This window comes from Amblyomma maculatum, chromosome 3 (assembly GCF_055883805.1).
Source record: "Amblyomma maculatum isolate TAMU_Amacu chromosome 3, ASM5588380v1, whole genome shotgun sequence".
Lineage (NCBI taxonomy): Eukaryota > Metazoa > Arthropoda > Arachnida > Ixodida > Ixodidae > Amblyomma > Amblyomma maculatum.
This window is the reverse complement of record NC_139346.1, coordinates 184,508,178-184,523,031: the sequence shown is the minus strand read 5'-3', so window position 1 is coordinate 184,523,031 and position 14,854 is coordinate 184,508,178. Positions and strand designations below refer to the sequence as shown.

Below are 14,854 nucleotides of genomic sequence, written 5' to 3'. Positions count from 1 at the left end.
AGCGAACGCGATGGTTAGATGGCATCCTCGAGGCACTGCAGATGAAGTTATGTGATGTTAGGAAGATAGTGAGAGACTGGAAAGCGTGGCGTGACATGGTCCATAGGGTCACGAAGAGTCGGACACGATTGAACGACTGAACTGACTGACTGCTTACCTTCAGCTCATCTCGTCGCCCAACCTGTACTTCGAACCTGGGATAGGAATGCCGCCTCTTGCACAGCTTGACGCCCGAACTGCTGCCCGACGCTTCGCTGGCTAGGGTGCCCGAGTCACTGACGGACACGCTCCGGAACCTCCGTCCGAAAGGTCCGGAGCTGGTCTTTCGAACGTATCGCGGTCGCCGCTCTCTGTCGAAGTAGTTCAAGCCCGTTTGTATGCGCACTCCGCTCCTCTGGTCTGCCCCGACGATCTCGTCGCGGACGGTGGCGACGAAGCGGTCGATCAACACGGCGCTGAAGATTATGACCAGGTTGCTGCGCAAGATCAGGCTGAGCGCGAACACGACCAAGTGCATGCCGACGAAGAGTGGCTGCATTCGCAGGGCAAACCACTCCAGAACGTACAGGCACAGACGGAAGTAAATGGTCGTCTCGTCGCCTGTGATGGCAAGGATGAACAGCAGGGAAGCCGAGAGGACTATAGGCTGCACAGGCATTTTTTACAATACATTTCTTTCAATACCTTTGGGCTGTGTTTGAGGTAGCTATTGAGAGATGTATGCATAAACCGACTTTGCCGCGTGTTCTTCGGAACACAAATCTAAAGAAAATAGGTGTTTAATGTCAATTATAATTTCTTCAGAATTATAGCGACGGTATTGATGGATGCCATAAAAAGTGCGTGATAAGATGATTACTATGATATCGGAGAATTAACCTTTTGTGTTTACCAGTTACACGTCTGTTTAATAATAATAATTGGTTCAGAGGAAGGGAAAGGAGCAGTATCTGCCACACTTATTTCTGTGGACACCTGAACCGCGCCGTAAGGAAAGGGAGGAAGGCGGGAGTGAAAGTGAAAAGAGAAAAAGAGGAGCCGTAGTGGGCCACGTCTGTTTGCAGTCAATGACTTGTATAGTGTGTTTTAAGTTCATCCAATATCAGGTATTGCCGATCAAAGCATCTGCTACTGGAACACTCGGTGAGAATTTTGGGCTGTCCAGAAGCATGGAAGAGCGCGCGGTGGTCACAAAGGTCAGCTTACACAGCCACTGCAGCCGGTTGACAGGCTAGGCAGAGTGTACGCGTCAAAGTCTTTTCATCCTTTCCCTCTGCCCTTAGCGGCGGAATACGGTGTGCACAAGGGGGCGCGGCAAAAAGCGCTTCTCCCATATGTCTTGACGGCATAAATTCTTAGCTTGATATCGCCGGTTGATTAATTTATTTTCTGATTACTCTGAGGGCCCACGGGTATTACAGAGGGGTAGGAATTACATAATGAAAAAAAAAAAAAAAAAAAAAAAAAACATCCGGACGCTTCTGAACAGGCGGCCACTCTTTTCAACTAATGTTCCCGGACTGCGCATGTGTTGGTTTCCATGACAGTCTTGTTGCCGCTGACGTATGGCATAAACAAATACAGCAACAGCGAAATACTACATGCAAGTTATAGTCGATTTAGCCACATTAAATTACTCCCGTTTATTTATGCCCAATAATGAACATCGGATGGTCTATAATAACCGATCATTAAGCGCTCTTTGGAACCATGAACATATTACCTACCGTAACCAACCTCTCTCACATTTTATAATTTGTTAAATTTTTGGAACTTCACGTCCTAGAGTGGCTCAGGCAATAAGGGACGCCGTAGTGGAGGGCTCGTATAAAATCGATGAGCTGGAGTCCTTGTGAAGCCCGCCAAAAATATAGCTATTATACTGAGAGAATTTAAAATTAATGCAAAAATTATTTTAATATATTTAGTTTTCCAGCGAACAACACGTATATGTCAAGCAATCGTTTGCAGAAGTGTGTTAGGCATAGTTGAATCAATCGTGACAGAAATTTGTTCTAGGCACTGTTCAGGTGTCCACAGAGCAAGTGTGACAGATACGGCTCCTTTCCCTTCCTGTGAACCAATTATTGTTATTATTATTATTATTATTATTATTATTATTATTATTATTATTATTATTATTATTATTATTATTATTATTATTATTATTATTATTATTATTATTATTATTATTATTATTATTCTTATTACTGTTTCATTTCATGTATTATTTATTTCTTTTTTTGTGTTCTCTTTGTGTGTGTAAACATGTTAGTGCTTTTTCATTTTTGTTTCTTTTTTTTTATTTGTGCTGCAGCACAAAGACCACATGGTTGTTCCTGCGCACATTAAATAAAGATTGATTGATTGATTGATTGATTGATTAATGTTTCCAGCAGCCGTAAATTGAATATTCTATATCGTGAAGCTTAGCGGTCCGAAAAGAAACGTATAAAGGACGCTGTAGTGGAGCCTCCTAACTAATCTAAAGGCCCTGGAGTTCTAAAACGTACGCTGACTTCCACATTACAAGATTGTTTTTGGCATTTCGCCTCCATCGAAATACTTCCGCCGAAGCAGTGATCGAACCCGGGCCTGTGAGATCAACAGCAAGAAGCCATGGCCAGTCGGCCGGCCTACAAGCATTCTAAGCTATACCCAAAATAATGAAGTGTTCAACAGGAGAAGCAACAGTGCCCTTCGGAAGCCACTATACTTCACAATAAACAGCTGCTGCTCCTATCAACGTAAAAAGTAGGCGTGCACTTCCCTTTTTCTCATAAAGTTTCCCGCTTCTTCAAGAACTTACAGTGTGCCCGTTTATACACACCTTGATCGTATGAACTGGCCAGAAATTAAGCGGTTGAAGATATTTTGGCCAATTTATAAGCGAAACACTTTGGTGCACGCATATACTGACACTGAAGTACTGCGAGGCCAGCTGGTCTACGCCACAGACGTCCCCTAAGGGCAGGACGACGACCGGAATCATGGCAGCCACGGCAGGCGGCAGCAGGCGGCCCATGAGACCCGCCACTGTCAACAGGACGCAGTAGATGCAAGCACCCTCCTGAAAGCCGCCAGATATCCATCGTTATATTTCGGGACTGCGTTCTCCCCAGAGAGGTACGTGCGTAAACATTCTTGTGGCAAACTGACCTCCACTTGCACGAGTCATCTTTTGTTTGTTTTCTGACATCGGAAAGGAACGAACAAACGACTACTGTAATTTCAAATACTGCTCGACTACACAAAGTAGCCCAGGAAAGAAGAGTATGTTCTTGAACAACTGGTAACTCTTAGTCATGCATTGCTAAATATTTAATAAGCAAATAAATTAAATTACTAATCACCTGCCTAATGAATGTGCAATTACAGTTACAATATATTGCTAATTACTGCTCCACAATATTAATAACAATGTATTATAATAATTTCCGAAGAGTAATTCGATAACTATGAAACTAAGTCTTGCTTCCCATACCTGCAAAAACAAAGTAAACAGAGGAACGGAAAGAACTTAACCTTTTCCGAGACACGATGCAAAAATTGTTTCATCGTCCCGTCAAATTTTATCCGACACTATTCTTACCCGGCTCTTTACCAAAGCGCATATCATTGCGAAAACATTAAGAGGGACTTAGCGACTAAAATAGTGAAAGGCGAAAGCCTGAGTGCCGCATTCTGCTACGTAATTGACACTAATTATCTATCAATTAAGCAACAATGAATAATTATTTAGACATTATTTATGCAAATAATTATTTATAATTTGTTCAATTATTAATTAATTAGGTAACAGATAAATTACTTATAGTCATAAACTAGTAATTATTTATTAGTCATTATTAGTATTTGATTATTGATTGACATATGACCATATCAGCCACGCACTCGCGCATACTTTGGTGTTGTTCTGTGATTGGTCGAGACATCTATGACGTCATCCCGCCTCGGCCAATCAGAGTCGCCTCAAAAGCGGGACACATTTTGTCCACGACAGCATGAGCTATTAAAGGCTTTCACCTTAAAATAAGAGAGCAGTAACAAAACAATGAAAACAGAAGCATGGTCAAGAGGTCGTCTCTTAATTTGCAATCAAGACACAAACGACCAGCCCACCGAGCGCCTTGCTGCCCGAAGTAAACTCCACCGTTTCAAGCTTCCGAAACAGGTCATTTATTGTCTCTGTGATCCCATCATTCGCCCACGGCAGCTTGCGCCCGATAGTGTTCATTACATGGAGCATGACCGCCTGCCAACCTCCCTCCCCTTCTCTTCGTCACGACAAGGGTCACGAGGTGTCCACAGAAAACAAGTGAGACAGTTACCACGCCTTTCCCTTCCTATAAATCAATCAATCAATCAATCAATCAATCAATCAATCAATCAATCAATCAATCAATCAATCAATCAATCAACCAATCAATCAATCAATCAATCAATCAACCAATCAATCAATCAAGCACCACTCTGATTTTAAGGAATGTCACTGAGCGCTCCTAGCTAGCTTTATTGTGACGCCATCTGCCCCTTCGGCCGCATCTCGGAATCTTACTTCTTGCTGCTTGAAAAAAAGCACACGTGGTCTCAGACGCAGTTCTACTCATTTCTTTCTCTTCTTGATAATCTTTTACCGCGGCATGGGCTTGGCGCGCGTCTTGCTCTCGGGGCGCCCTACCGGACGTACTCAGTTTTATCTGTAGACTGTATACAAAAAGCAGTGGTGGGTGTTAGCAGAAGTCAATTGAACAGAAATTATTTACTTTTGCAGCAAAATTACTCCTCTAAAGTAATGCATTACAAATAACTAGACCAGAAAAGTAATTCAATACGTTATAATTTACCAGAAAAGTAACCAAGTTATAATAATTTTGTTCAAGTAATTGAATTACTGTCATGTCTGCTGTGCACTGCATATGGGGTCTTTAGATAGTACACTATCATACTACAATACATTTTCAACACATTGTTTTGCACTCAGTGGATACGTAGTGTATTGCTCTCCTCCGTAATTCGAAGTGAGGCGCCCGCATAAAGGCCAGCGGCCAAGGAATTAGTGAAACTTTCCATAGTTGTATTGCTATGGCTATTGCGTTACTTTGTCTAGATTCTGCATTGGCTTTGCTACCGCAGCATAGCTGTCTTTCGCCGCGAAAAAAGACAGCCTTTTAACGTTCACCATCTTTCTATTTCTCTTTCTACTTCTTCATTCTCTTGCATTTGGTCTAGAGAAACTGGAATGCTTATATACGTACTGCGTACTGGGCAAGAATTACGAATGAGCCTCACAGAAGTGACTTTTGAGCAGGTGTTCACGCCTTGCTGAGTACGAGTTGAATTTACAGAAAGCCAACATGAACCCAAGGATGTTGTCTATGCTCCACAACTGCTAACCAAACTTTCGGTTGCGCTTCCTCACCATATATTATGTTGAAGGATTTGGGTGTATTTTTCGAGGTGGCTTTATAGAACATATAAACAGCAATTGCACGCTCATAAGTGCGTTAGCTGAAACATGCAAATGGGCTCCTTCGCCAAATATTTCAAAGGGCGCGAACACGAAACATAAGTTCCGTGAAGAAGGCGTGTGTTGTGATAGATGGGTTGCCATTTTTGAAGAATACGAAACAGCCCTAAGCAATCGCTTGATTTTTATCGCTGAAAAAGAGATCAAGGGGCTCAGTTAACAGAATATCGCATGTGAACCTGATTAATTGTACTGCAATGAAATTGAGTAGCTCTACACAAGATTATTTTATATAACATTGCTGATCTGCAGTTCACAACCTACACACATAGAAAAGCCTCTGTGACGGGATATATAGATGGATCTTAAGTACAAAGTAAGTAAAAAAAGCATTGGCATCAAATTTGCTCTTTATCATAGTGTCTTGTGGGCAACCTTTCCATCCTTTGCAACGTGTGAGTGTTGAAGCGCAATGCTTAGGAGTGCACGAGTTTGTAACGACTTTATGTGCACAGCATCGTGTGTCTAAAACACCCCACACAACTAGATACGGCAGATAACGCTGAGATATTAGCTGCATCAGTGTTAAAGGCTGCTAGGCTGCTAAAAATTGCTTCAGATGGCACGGTCATTCATTTATATTTTTTAGCCAGAGAAGATATTAGTGTGTTATCAGCCCAATAATTTCAACATGACCTCAACACGAAAATAGCGAGAAACAATGTTGATAGTGCTCAACTCTAGAAAGGTGGCCACTTTTCCATTAAAATTTAACTCTGCCTCAGTTTTCTGCCCACAGCCGCCCTGTATCATCTCAACTCGAATTCAAGATTTTCCGTTGAAATTTAATCCTGCCTCAATATTTTACCCACACCTGCCCTGCATGATCCCAACACGAATTCAAGATAATAAGTCTCCTCAACAGAATACCAGCGCGACCTCAATATTATTTCTTTTTTGGTAAGGGGCCAGAAATCTCTACCTACTATCCTACCTTGTCTCCGAGGAAGAAAGGCAGCAGGTAGACGGGCATGAGAAACTCGATGCACTCTTGGAAGCTTTTCTTCTTCCGGTGCGTCTCAGCGTCCGGCGTCGCTTCGCCTGCACACGTGATAGAGCAGAGGGCCGACGCTGTTGCGCGAGATCTGTTCGCGAGATTCTGCGAGATGTGTCTGTCTATCGCTCCTGGGCGCGACGATGAGCTGCGCTGCGCCGTACCGCGAATCGCACAATTGGAACGGACGAGCGCCTAGGAACGCCATGCGACAGACACAACGGTGTACCGTCCAATCTCACATATGCAGGAGCACTGCAGCGAACGCATGCCAAGGAAAGCAAATTTCCACCGCTTGGCAATAACCCTGGCCTTCCTAGCAAAAGTTGTACAAGGGGAGTGCGATGTACAGTCTTTGTCAAAAGTGTAGAGCCCGGGGGATATGTTTTTGAGCCGCTTCGTGCGGCTTGTAACGCATTTCCAGAGTTCCGAATCTCTTGATGGCAAGACGAATTTTCATCCTATCCTTTTCAATGGGAGGGACCTCCATTAATGCTAAATCAGCGTCACTACACGGCTCAGAAGCAGACCCCCCGGGCTCTGCACTTTTGACAAAGGCGTGCACCAGCAAAGGCTCAGGCTTTCGCATTTCTCCAGTGCAGATTCTGCAGTGCTCTCGAAATATTTTTTGTAGAGTTCGCTTAACAATGCTTGGCTACCTCTGTCTCGGAGAAAGTTTATGTGTGCTCCCACCGCCATAATATATTTCCAACATCGTTTTAATCTAGTACGTATAGGAGCGAACATAATCCCTTGTAGTTCTCACCTTTCAATAAAGTCGGGAATTGAGTAAGGCATGATAGCACTTTGGTTGTACGTGGTTGTACACAAGTCCTTCTTGTACCACTTGGCCACGTTCTTAACGGTCAGCCTTCTTGCACTGATCACATACGTGAAAAACTATCATTGCAAGCTTCAAAAAATAATAAAAGGAGGCCACAGTGCAGTCGTGGAGTATAAGACGTCCTCTTATGTTTCAATATATAATTCACTGAAATAAGTTTTTAACTGTGCTACACCTCAAACATAACACGGTCGCACTAGACTGGCGGGCCATTCCGGTAGTGACCTGGAAAAACCGCCCGAGGTTTTTCCACATACCTTTACGATACCTCTATGAAAAAGCAAGCGTTTCCTGACTCGGGGTGCAGGGGACGCGCAGAAACAAGTGTGTGTATGCTTCCCGACACGTAGAGACTTAAACTAGTCGTAGAACCACCAGGACTAAGTAAGCCTACCTGGAATGTACCGATCGATGCTGGGTGCTTGTGTCGGTGGTTGGACGCCCGAGGCCATCTCTCCGTCTGAGGTTCCAGGTTTGCAGGATACTCGTACAGCGTCGGGAAGCCTTTTTGGGAAGAAAATCGCCAAAAGGAATCTTCAAAGCACAGCTTGGCTGCTCTGACGACCTGAAGGCGAAGAGCGCGTGATCTTCTTGTCTTCTACTTCACTGCACGTGCGAGAATACATCAGGCTGCTTCTGATCTGGCTCATTTCGGGTTTAAATATAGTGTAAGTGTGATAACGACGAAGTGTTTGAAGTGTTATTGCACGCGCGAACGAAGAGCGAGCGAGGAATAAAAAAGAATAAAGAACGGCTGTCCAGCAGTCGATGTGCCTTACATACTGAAGGAGGAAGAAGAAGAAGAAGAAGTCGTACTCTCCTTCACGATACAATATATTTTGGCGACGATGATGTAAACTTGTACTATGGGGCTGAAACGTGGAGGCTAACCAAGAGAGTTCTACTTAAGCTGAGGACAACCCAGAGGGCTATGGAACGAAAACTGGTAGGGATAACATTAAGAGATAGGAAGCGTGCAGAGTGGGTAAGAGAAATAACTCAAGTTACCGACATTCTAGTGGAAATTAATAAGAAGAAATGGGCATGGGCAGGACATGTAGTGCAAAGAGAGGGTAACCGATGGTCGGTTAGGGTAACACACTGGATTCCAAGGGAAGGAAAGCGTAGCAGGGGGCGGCAGAAAGTTGGGTGGGCGGATGAGGTTAAGAAGTTCGCAGGGGTCAAGTGGATGCAGCTAGCACAGAACCGGGTCAAGTGGAGAAATATGGGAGAGGCCTTCGCCCTGCAGTGGGTATAGTCAGGCTGATGATGAAGATGATGATGATGATGTAAACTTAAATCAGGACCTCGACTCGAACAGCTGACCACCATCATGAGCTTCTCGGGCTTCCAGCCGCCGCCCTCCTTCCTGCCGGCTCCCGGTCGTCCTGCCTTTCCGTGGGAACAATGGGAGTGGGCGTTTCACAATTATATGCTGGCGTCTGGTGCCTCTACACTTCCTGCGGACTGGCGAAAGGCCATCTTGTCTTTGGGACTTGAAGGTGAGCGCATTTTTTATACATTACCGTCGTCGTCCCCTTCAACGCCTACCTATGCTGCCTCACACTCCGATGAAGTGGCACTTCGCCGCGACGAATTCGACGAGGCGAACGACACACTAACAGTCCTCCATAAACGTGATAGCCGCGCGCCGCCGTTTTCGCCGCCGAGTACAAGCTGCCGGGGAGACACCCGATGATTACGTCGCTTCCCTTTGTAGCCTTGTCGGCGACTGCGGGTACAATTTTCATCCTCGGATCTGCAAACATTCCTCACAAACGGGGAATACGCCTCTGATACTCTTCGGTTTACTACCCTCAAGCCAGTGGACTTGTAGAACGATTTATTAGTCTTTTCAAGGCGTATGTTCAGTTGGTTCTGTGCGAGCGACGTGACTTACGTACTGCTATCATCAACTACCTCGGTGTCCACCGGTATATGTCACATATGCCACAACAGGAATCGCCCCAGCCATCCTGCTTCATGGCCGGATGCCTCTCACAGGACCAACAGATCCTACAAGAGCGTTTAAGCTCTTACGCCAGCGGCGCGAGGAAAAGCAGGCCTGCACCACATGGTGTGGACCTGCCGACACAATCCTCCAGATGATCCGAATGCAGTGCCAACAATTGAGGGGTGGGAGGCTGCCCTATCCAGCTCTGGACTAAAGGCCCAACGGGCCCTCGTGACACGTGCGCGGGTAGCAGCGGCAGCCGCTGGAGTCCCGGACTAGGGACCCCGCCTACACATCCCCCTCCCTTAAATATACTTAATAAAATTTTCACACGCACACACAAGCGTTATGCATACCAGCGGAGTGGAGCCAGGCACCAGGATTTTCAATCGGAGACTGCGAGTTCGTAATCTGACGGTACGAGGCAAGCCGGCTGCTCGGTTTTCGGAGCCTATAAGAATTGTCCCGTCTTCATATCTGGTCCCGTCCCGCCTCATATCTGCTGGATGATGGACGTGTGTGGCACTCATCGAAATTTTCGCCTGTAAGTCAACCAGTGTGCAGCTCCAAATTCCATCCTCAGGCCGAATTCATTCGCCGACATTTTGCTGCCAACAGACTGCACACGAGTGAATTACAGTAATGAAATTAATTAATGAATACTTAAGATATGCTACTGGCGTGTGCTACTTTCGAGCCCTTTTTGGAGCCCTTTCCTGTGCAAGAACTAACGATCAGTCTGGCAGCGTTACGCGATAGGTTTCATAACCAGCGCTAGAAGAACCGTGCTTAAAGAATTTTTAAATGCCTATGTGGATGCCTACTCGTCAGTGCAACGGCGCCTTGGCGATGATAGCTGCCCAGCCGGTAGCTTCGCTTGCTGCCAACGCTGACGACTTGTCAGCACTCGGTTATTCTTTGCGTTCAGATATCCAATCGCGTTATGAATTTCTAAAAAGCGTCGCAAGCTCTGTGGAACTGAAGTCATTGATGTTCAGGCGGTGTTTTGCGCGAGAACCAAGGTGTTAATATTCTGAGCGTAATAGTAAATTTGCTGCCAATGAAGCGATATCTAATTTTTGGATGCTACAATGAACGACGGGGGTGGTATAGCGTTCATTTTGGCTGTTTCTTGTCCGCACTGCTCGCTGCAGCAATCACGGAAGCAGCATTTGCGTCAGTTTTTGGTGAATCGTTCATCAGAGCTTCTCGAAATCGGATGAGAAAGGCGGGAAGGACTTTTCAAAATTCTAATCCGAGTATCTCATTACCAAACGCGTATTATGGATTCCGGGCAAGCGACAAAGTAACAATATCTGTAAATGTCGAATCTCGTTTACCACGAAATATTATTCAAAGTTGCCCTCGTTGTCCTACCAGTGTCCACGTGTAATCTTCGCTGCTTACCTGAACAAGGACGTGGGTGCGCTGACCGTCCGCACCTGGGAATAGGTGAACCACGAACCTCCCCTTCGGAGACCACAGGTCCACACTGCTGGGAGTTTCCCTCCGTATATCACATGATGTGGGCCTCAAAGCATCATGCGAACATTCCCAGCTGTCCCTCTCCCCTCCTCACATACAAACATGAGTCCTGGGGAGCCTCATTGCCAAACTCGCCACTGGGTGACCTACATCTATCTCTGTGGAAATGGCCAAGGCAACGGCACACTAAGCGGCACCTGATGGCAGCTGGCCTCCTCCCCCATAATCGCAGTCATATGCCGCTTGGACGCAAGGACTACATCATCGTTCACTCTTCGACTTCATTGCATCAGGCAAACTTTTTTCATTTGACCACACCCTTCATCCTTCACAGCATTCTTTCTACGCCCTGAGGCGATAAACATAGCAAAAAAAAAGAGTGCCTATATAATTCGGCAACTTCTCTCTCTCTCTCCCTCTCTCTCTCTCTCTCTCTCTCTCAATGCTTTAATCTCCCTCCTCGCTGGGCTCTGGTAGTCCTGTTTTATGTATATTGTCTAGTCATATCAGGTGTCTCAGCTAAATGTAACGACGCTAATATCACTGCTCAGGTGCCCTAGTCCAATGAAAGCAACTGAAGGCTTTAGAAAATCGCGTGGCATGTAGTCCGCAGTACATTTTGGATTATCATTGGCTTGAGAAAAATTCCCAATGCAGAACTTCTGGACTGTATGTATGTATAACTGTATGTATGCAATCTTTACTATAATATTATTCTTTATGTTGCCTATCGAAATTTATTACCATGGGGGGTCCCACCTGCGGTCTTGTACCATGGGACCTCTCGCTGTATATTCTTGTGCGTTTTTTTTTTTATTCGAGAATAAACTTTCAACTTCAACTTTATTAAGGAGCCGGCAAACGCTTCGATTTTTCCACCAAGGTAGGCCTTACGCAGCTTTATTTATAGGCCTTTGAAGAGAATGCTATCACGTGGCTGCTGTACGCACGCCAAGCCTTATGGTAGAGATCGCTTAAAGAAATTAAGGCCCTGGGTGCTTTGACTCAACGAATTGTGACGTCGAGCCAAAAGACGCCCCGTTTCGAAATAACCGCGCTTAAGGTCAATTCACCCGCAGCAGCATAAATCTGTGGCGCAACTGGTAGTGAAAAATCTCGCGAGCGCAATGGTTTTGGCATCCAGTGTTTCACCCCCCGCTATCGCACTGGCGACAACTCCCTCTCACCCTGCTTTTGTGAGAGTCGCAATAGGTTTGAAAGTTTACTCATGTCTTGTAACTAAAGTAATACTCTTTACCAGCGAGTATTCTTCAAAACATCAAATGTACGTGCAAAATGCTGTTTTTGCCTGCTTTGACCAAAAGCGATGCCTAAAATTAGAATTTACGCAAGCTAAGTGTTAAGTCCTTATTTATAAACTTATGATGCATTATGCATATACAGTGCCAGATCTTAAATCAGTCTGCATGAGCTGCTGTGCGTGTTTGCAATTGTGCATATAGAGAGGATGTCAGAAGTAGCTCAAGATGCCTGCACAAGCTTTCGCTGGAGAGCCTTTCTGTCAAATGTATTCCTGTCAGCAAGACAGCTTCTTTCGTTAATAAGTACAGCATATCACTTGTGACGGTCAAATATACTGCCTACGTGAGCAATGGGAGCTGCTACTGTTGGTATGGAGGACCATGTAAACTAGTAAAAATGTGTTGAAGGAGAGATTTCTGGTGCTGTTTGAACACAATTGGGTAAAATTGCTATTTTTAACATCATTACTTCAAATATTACTGGAAGCAGAGCTCAGACATATTGCGAATATGGACCGCACACACACTACTGCGGACGAAAGCTAGAAGCGAGTGCGTCGACAGCCGGAACAGCGTTTCATACCGCGGGCTACAGGCGGCGCAAACACCGCAATGCTATGGGACCGTTCATAACGAATAAGTAACGCTGTCCAAAGAGAGATTTAAAATAGGGGACAATATAGACTCGGGGAATAGCGGGGCGGAAGTGCGCATGCGTAGAACGACAGCACCCTATTGCTTGAGCGGGCGACGCCAAACAAAAATTTCAGAAATAGCGTGACCCTCAAACACTGTATAGAATCGAGCAAAATGGAGGCATCCGGCGAAGCGGGGGCTGTTCGCTTCACCACAACCTCGTCGTTACCGCTTCATAGGCAACAAGATTTCTTATTTTTTTTTTTTTTTTGAAGATGCTTTCAGCACAATGCTAGCGAACAAATTGCTCGCCATTTAAGACAGCTTTTGGATTTTAACAGCTGCTAGCCTTTGCGAGTAAGCGTTGTTTGGACGTTATGGAGACATCAGAACGTTAAGTGCGAATTGTTCAAAAACCTTTGCTTTGCTTACAGAAAACAAAAATCACGAAATACTGAATTTCGTAAGGAACGTTATTACAGCTTTTCTCTTATGCTTGCATAAACGAAAGAAAAAAAATTGGCCTTGTCGCATTTCACATTTTAACCGAAATAGCACTGCGGGCTACTAACGCACGCAATGCAGGCATGGTCGGTCCCCTAATATACTCTTATTCTAAAACTCTCATGAGTACACATCTGAAGGGCCGCCTTGTACCCTGCGAATATGGTGCCCCTAAGCTAGTTTCCTCTATTCTCAAAACTGTACTGTCTCGATCCTGCACTATGCCACCGTAACTCTAGCTGTAACTAGAACGTAAGCACATACAGGAGGAGTTCTCGGGGAGATCGATGTCTAATGACGCAAGTCGATGGTCGACTTGCTCTATTCATCACTGCAGAATGCATTGCTTGGTCTCAATTCTTTTCTCATTTCTTCCCAACCCTCCTAAGGAAAATGCCCCCACGCACCCAATGCAGACGCAGTCATACCCCATTATACCTTTATTAAGTACACGTCTGAAGGGCCGCCTTGCACCCTGCGAATATGGTGCCTCTATTCTCGAAACTCCTGCACTATGCCACCGTTCCTCTCGCTGTAACTAAGACTTAAGTACATACAGTGGGATTTCACGGGGAGGTATAATGTCCGATGATGCATATCGATGGCCGGCTTGTTCTATTAACCACTTTAGATGCAGCATTGCTTGGTCTCCATTTTCTTCTCATTTGTTCCTAGCACTCCTAAGGAAAATGCCCCACGCAGTAAACATCTCATAGTCACGACGCATGAGTTGGCATCGAGCACCGTGAGGTCTTTAATTCCGACGACAGCGTTTGAAGCTTGCAAGATACTCCAGGCTGAAGCAGTTTACAATGTTCACCCGAGTGTTGTAATGCCACGTTTCTCTTGCTTTCCATACAGCGCAAGTGAAGCAGCAACAGCAAGGAAAAAATTTCAGCCCTTCGAAAATTCGCAGTCAATTACAATCTAGCAGTTTCAGCACAGATGGCCTTGAGGAAAATCTTGTCTTCGTCTTCGAACAGCACAAACACTTGGTACACACACACAGACGGAAGTCATTCACGCACAATGTTCTCGTTCGCTGGGATTTCATTCGTGATCACTTTGGTGGGATGAGGCAGAAGTCACTTCGCTCAACACTGGAAGGACACTGCCCCACAATTTCAGGATGCATGTTATAAAAACTGCTTCGAACGGCGTGGCAACTAAAATCAGAAAAAGAAGCTAGTATCGCAGCCACTGTCTTTCACCATCATTCACGTTTGCACAGGCAAAAAGCAGCACTGCATTAAAATGTTACATCTTGGAGCGCTTCTAGCCACGTCTACGCACCACCGAAGCTTAGCCACTATATTCAAATCATATGCCGCCCATGATCCACATGCTGTAATCGGAAGGATAAACGGTGGCCTTTATACGCACCACTGACACTCTAAATAATGCCAACAGAATAGCGCCGGGTAAAGCTGGTTGTAATAGTCGACAATGTTATCACCAACTGCGCTCATTCACAACCCGCACTCAAACAACTTCTTGGCGGGCGAAAGCTCATCGAAATCAAAGCAGCACATAACACATTCGAGTATTTGTGCAAAATGAAATGTGGTACGTGTCTGAAGGTGGAGGTGAAGGTGAGGCGGGGGAGGGGGGAAGGACTATTAACAGTCCAATAGCACTTCCACTC

General features: G+C 45.2%; 1 protein-coding gene across 1 annotated transcript in view; it reads right to left on the bottom strand.

Annotated features, from left to right (window-relative positions):
• The window catches only part of LOC146197147 (uncharacterized), a 32,387-nt gene extending 24,567 nt beyond the window's left edge, over positions 1-7,820 (bottom strand). The window contains exons 1-3 of the mRNA XM_084597131.1: positions 7,763-7,820; positions 6,465-6,571; positions 158-646 (exon numbers count right to left, since the gene is read on the bottom strand). Of these exons, the coding sequence (XP_084453257.1) occupies positions 158-646; positions 6,465-6,571; positions 7,763-7,820 (654 nt within the window). The remainder of the gene's footprint in view (positions 1-157; positions 647-6,464; positions 6,572-7,762) is intronic.
• Between the last annotated feature and the right edge of the window lie 7,034 nt (positions 7,821-14,854).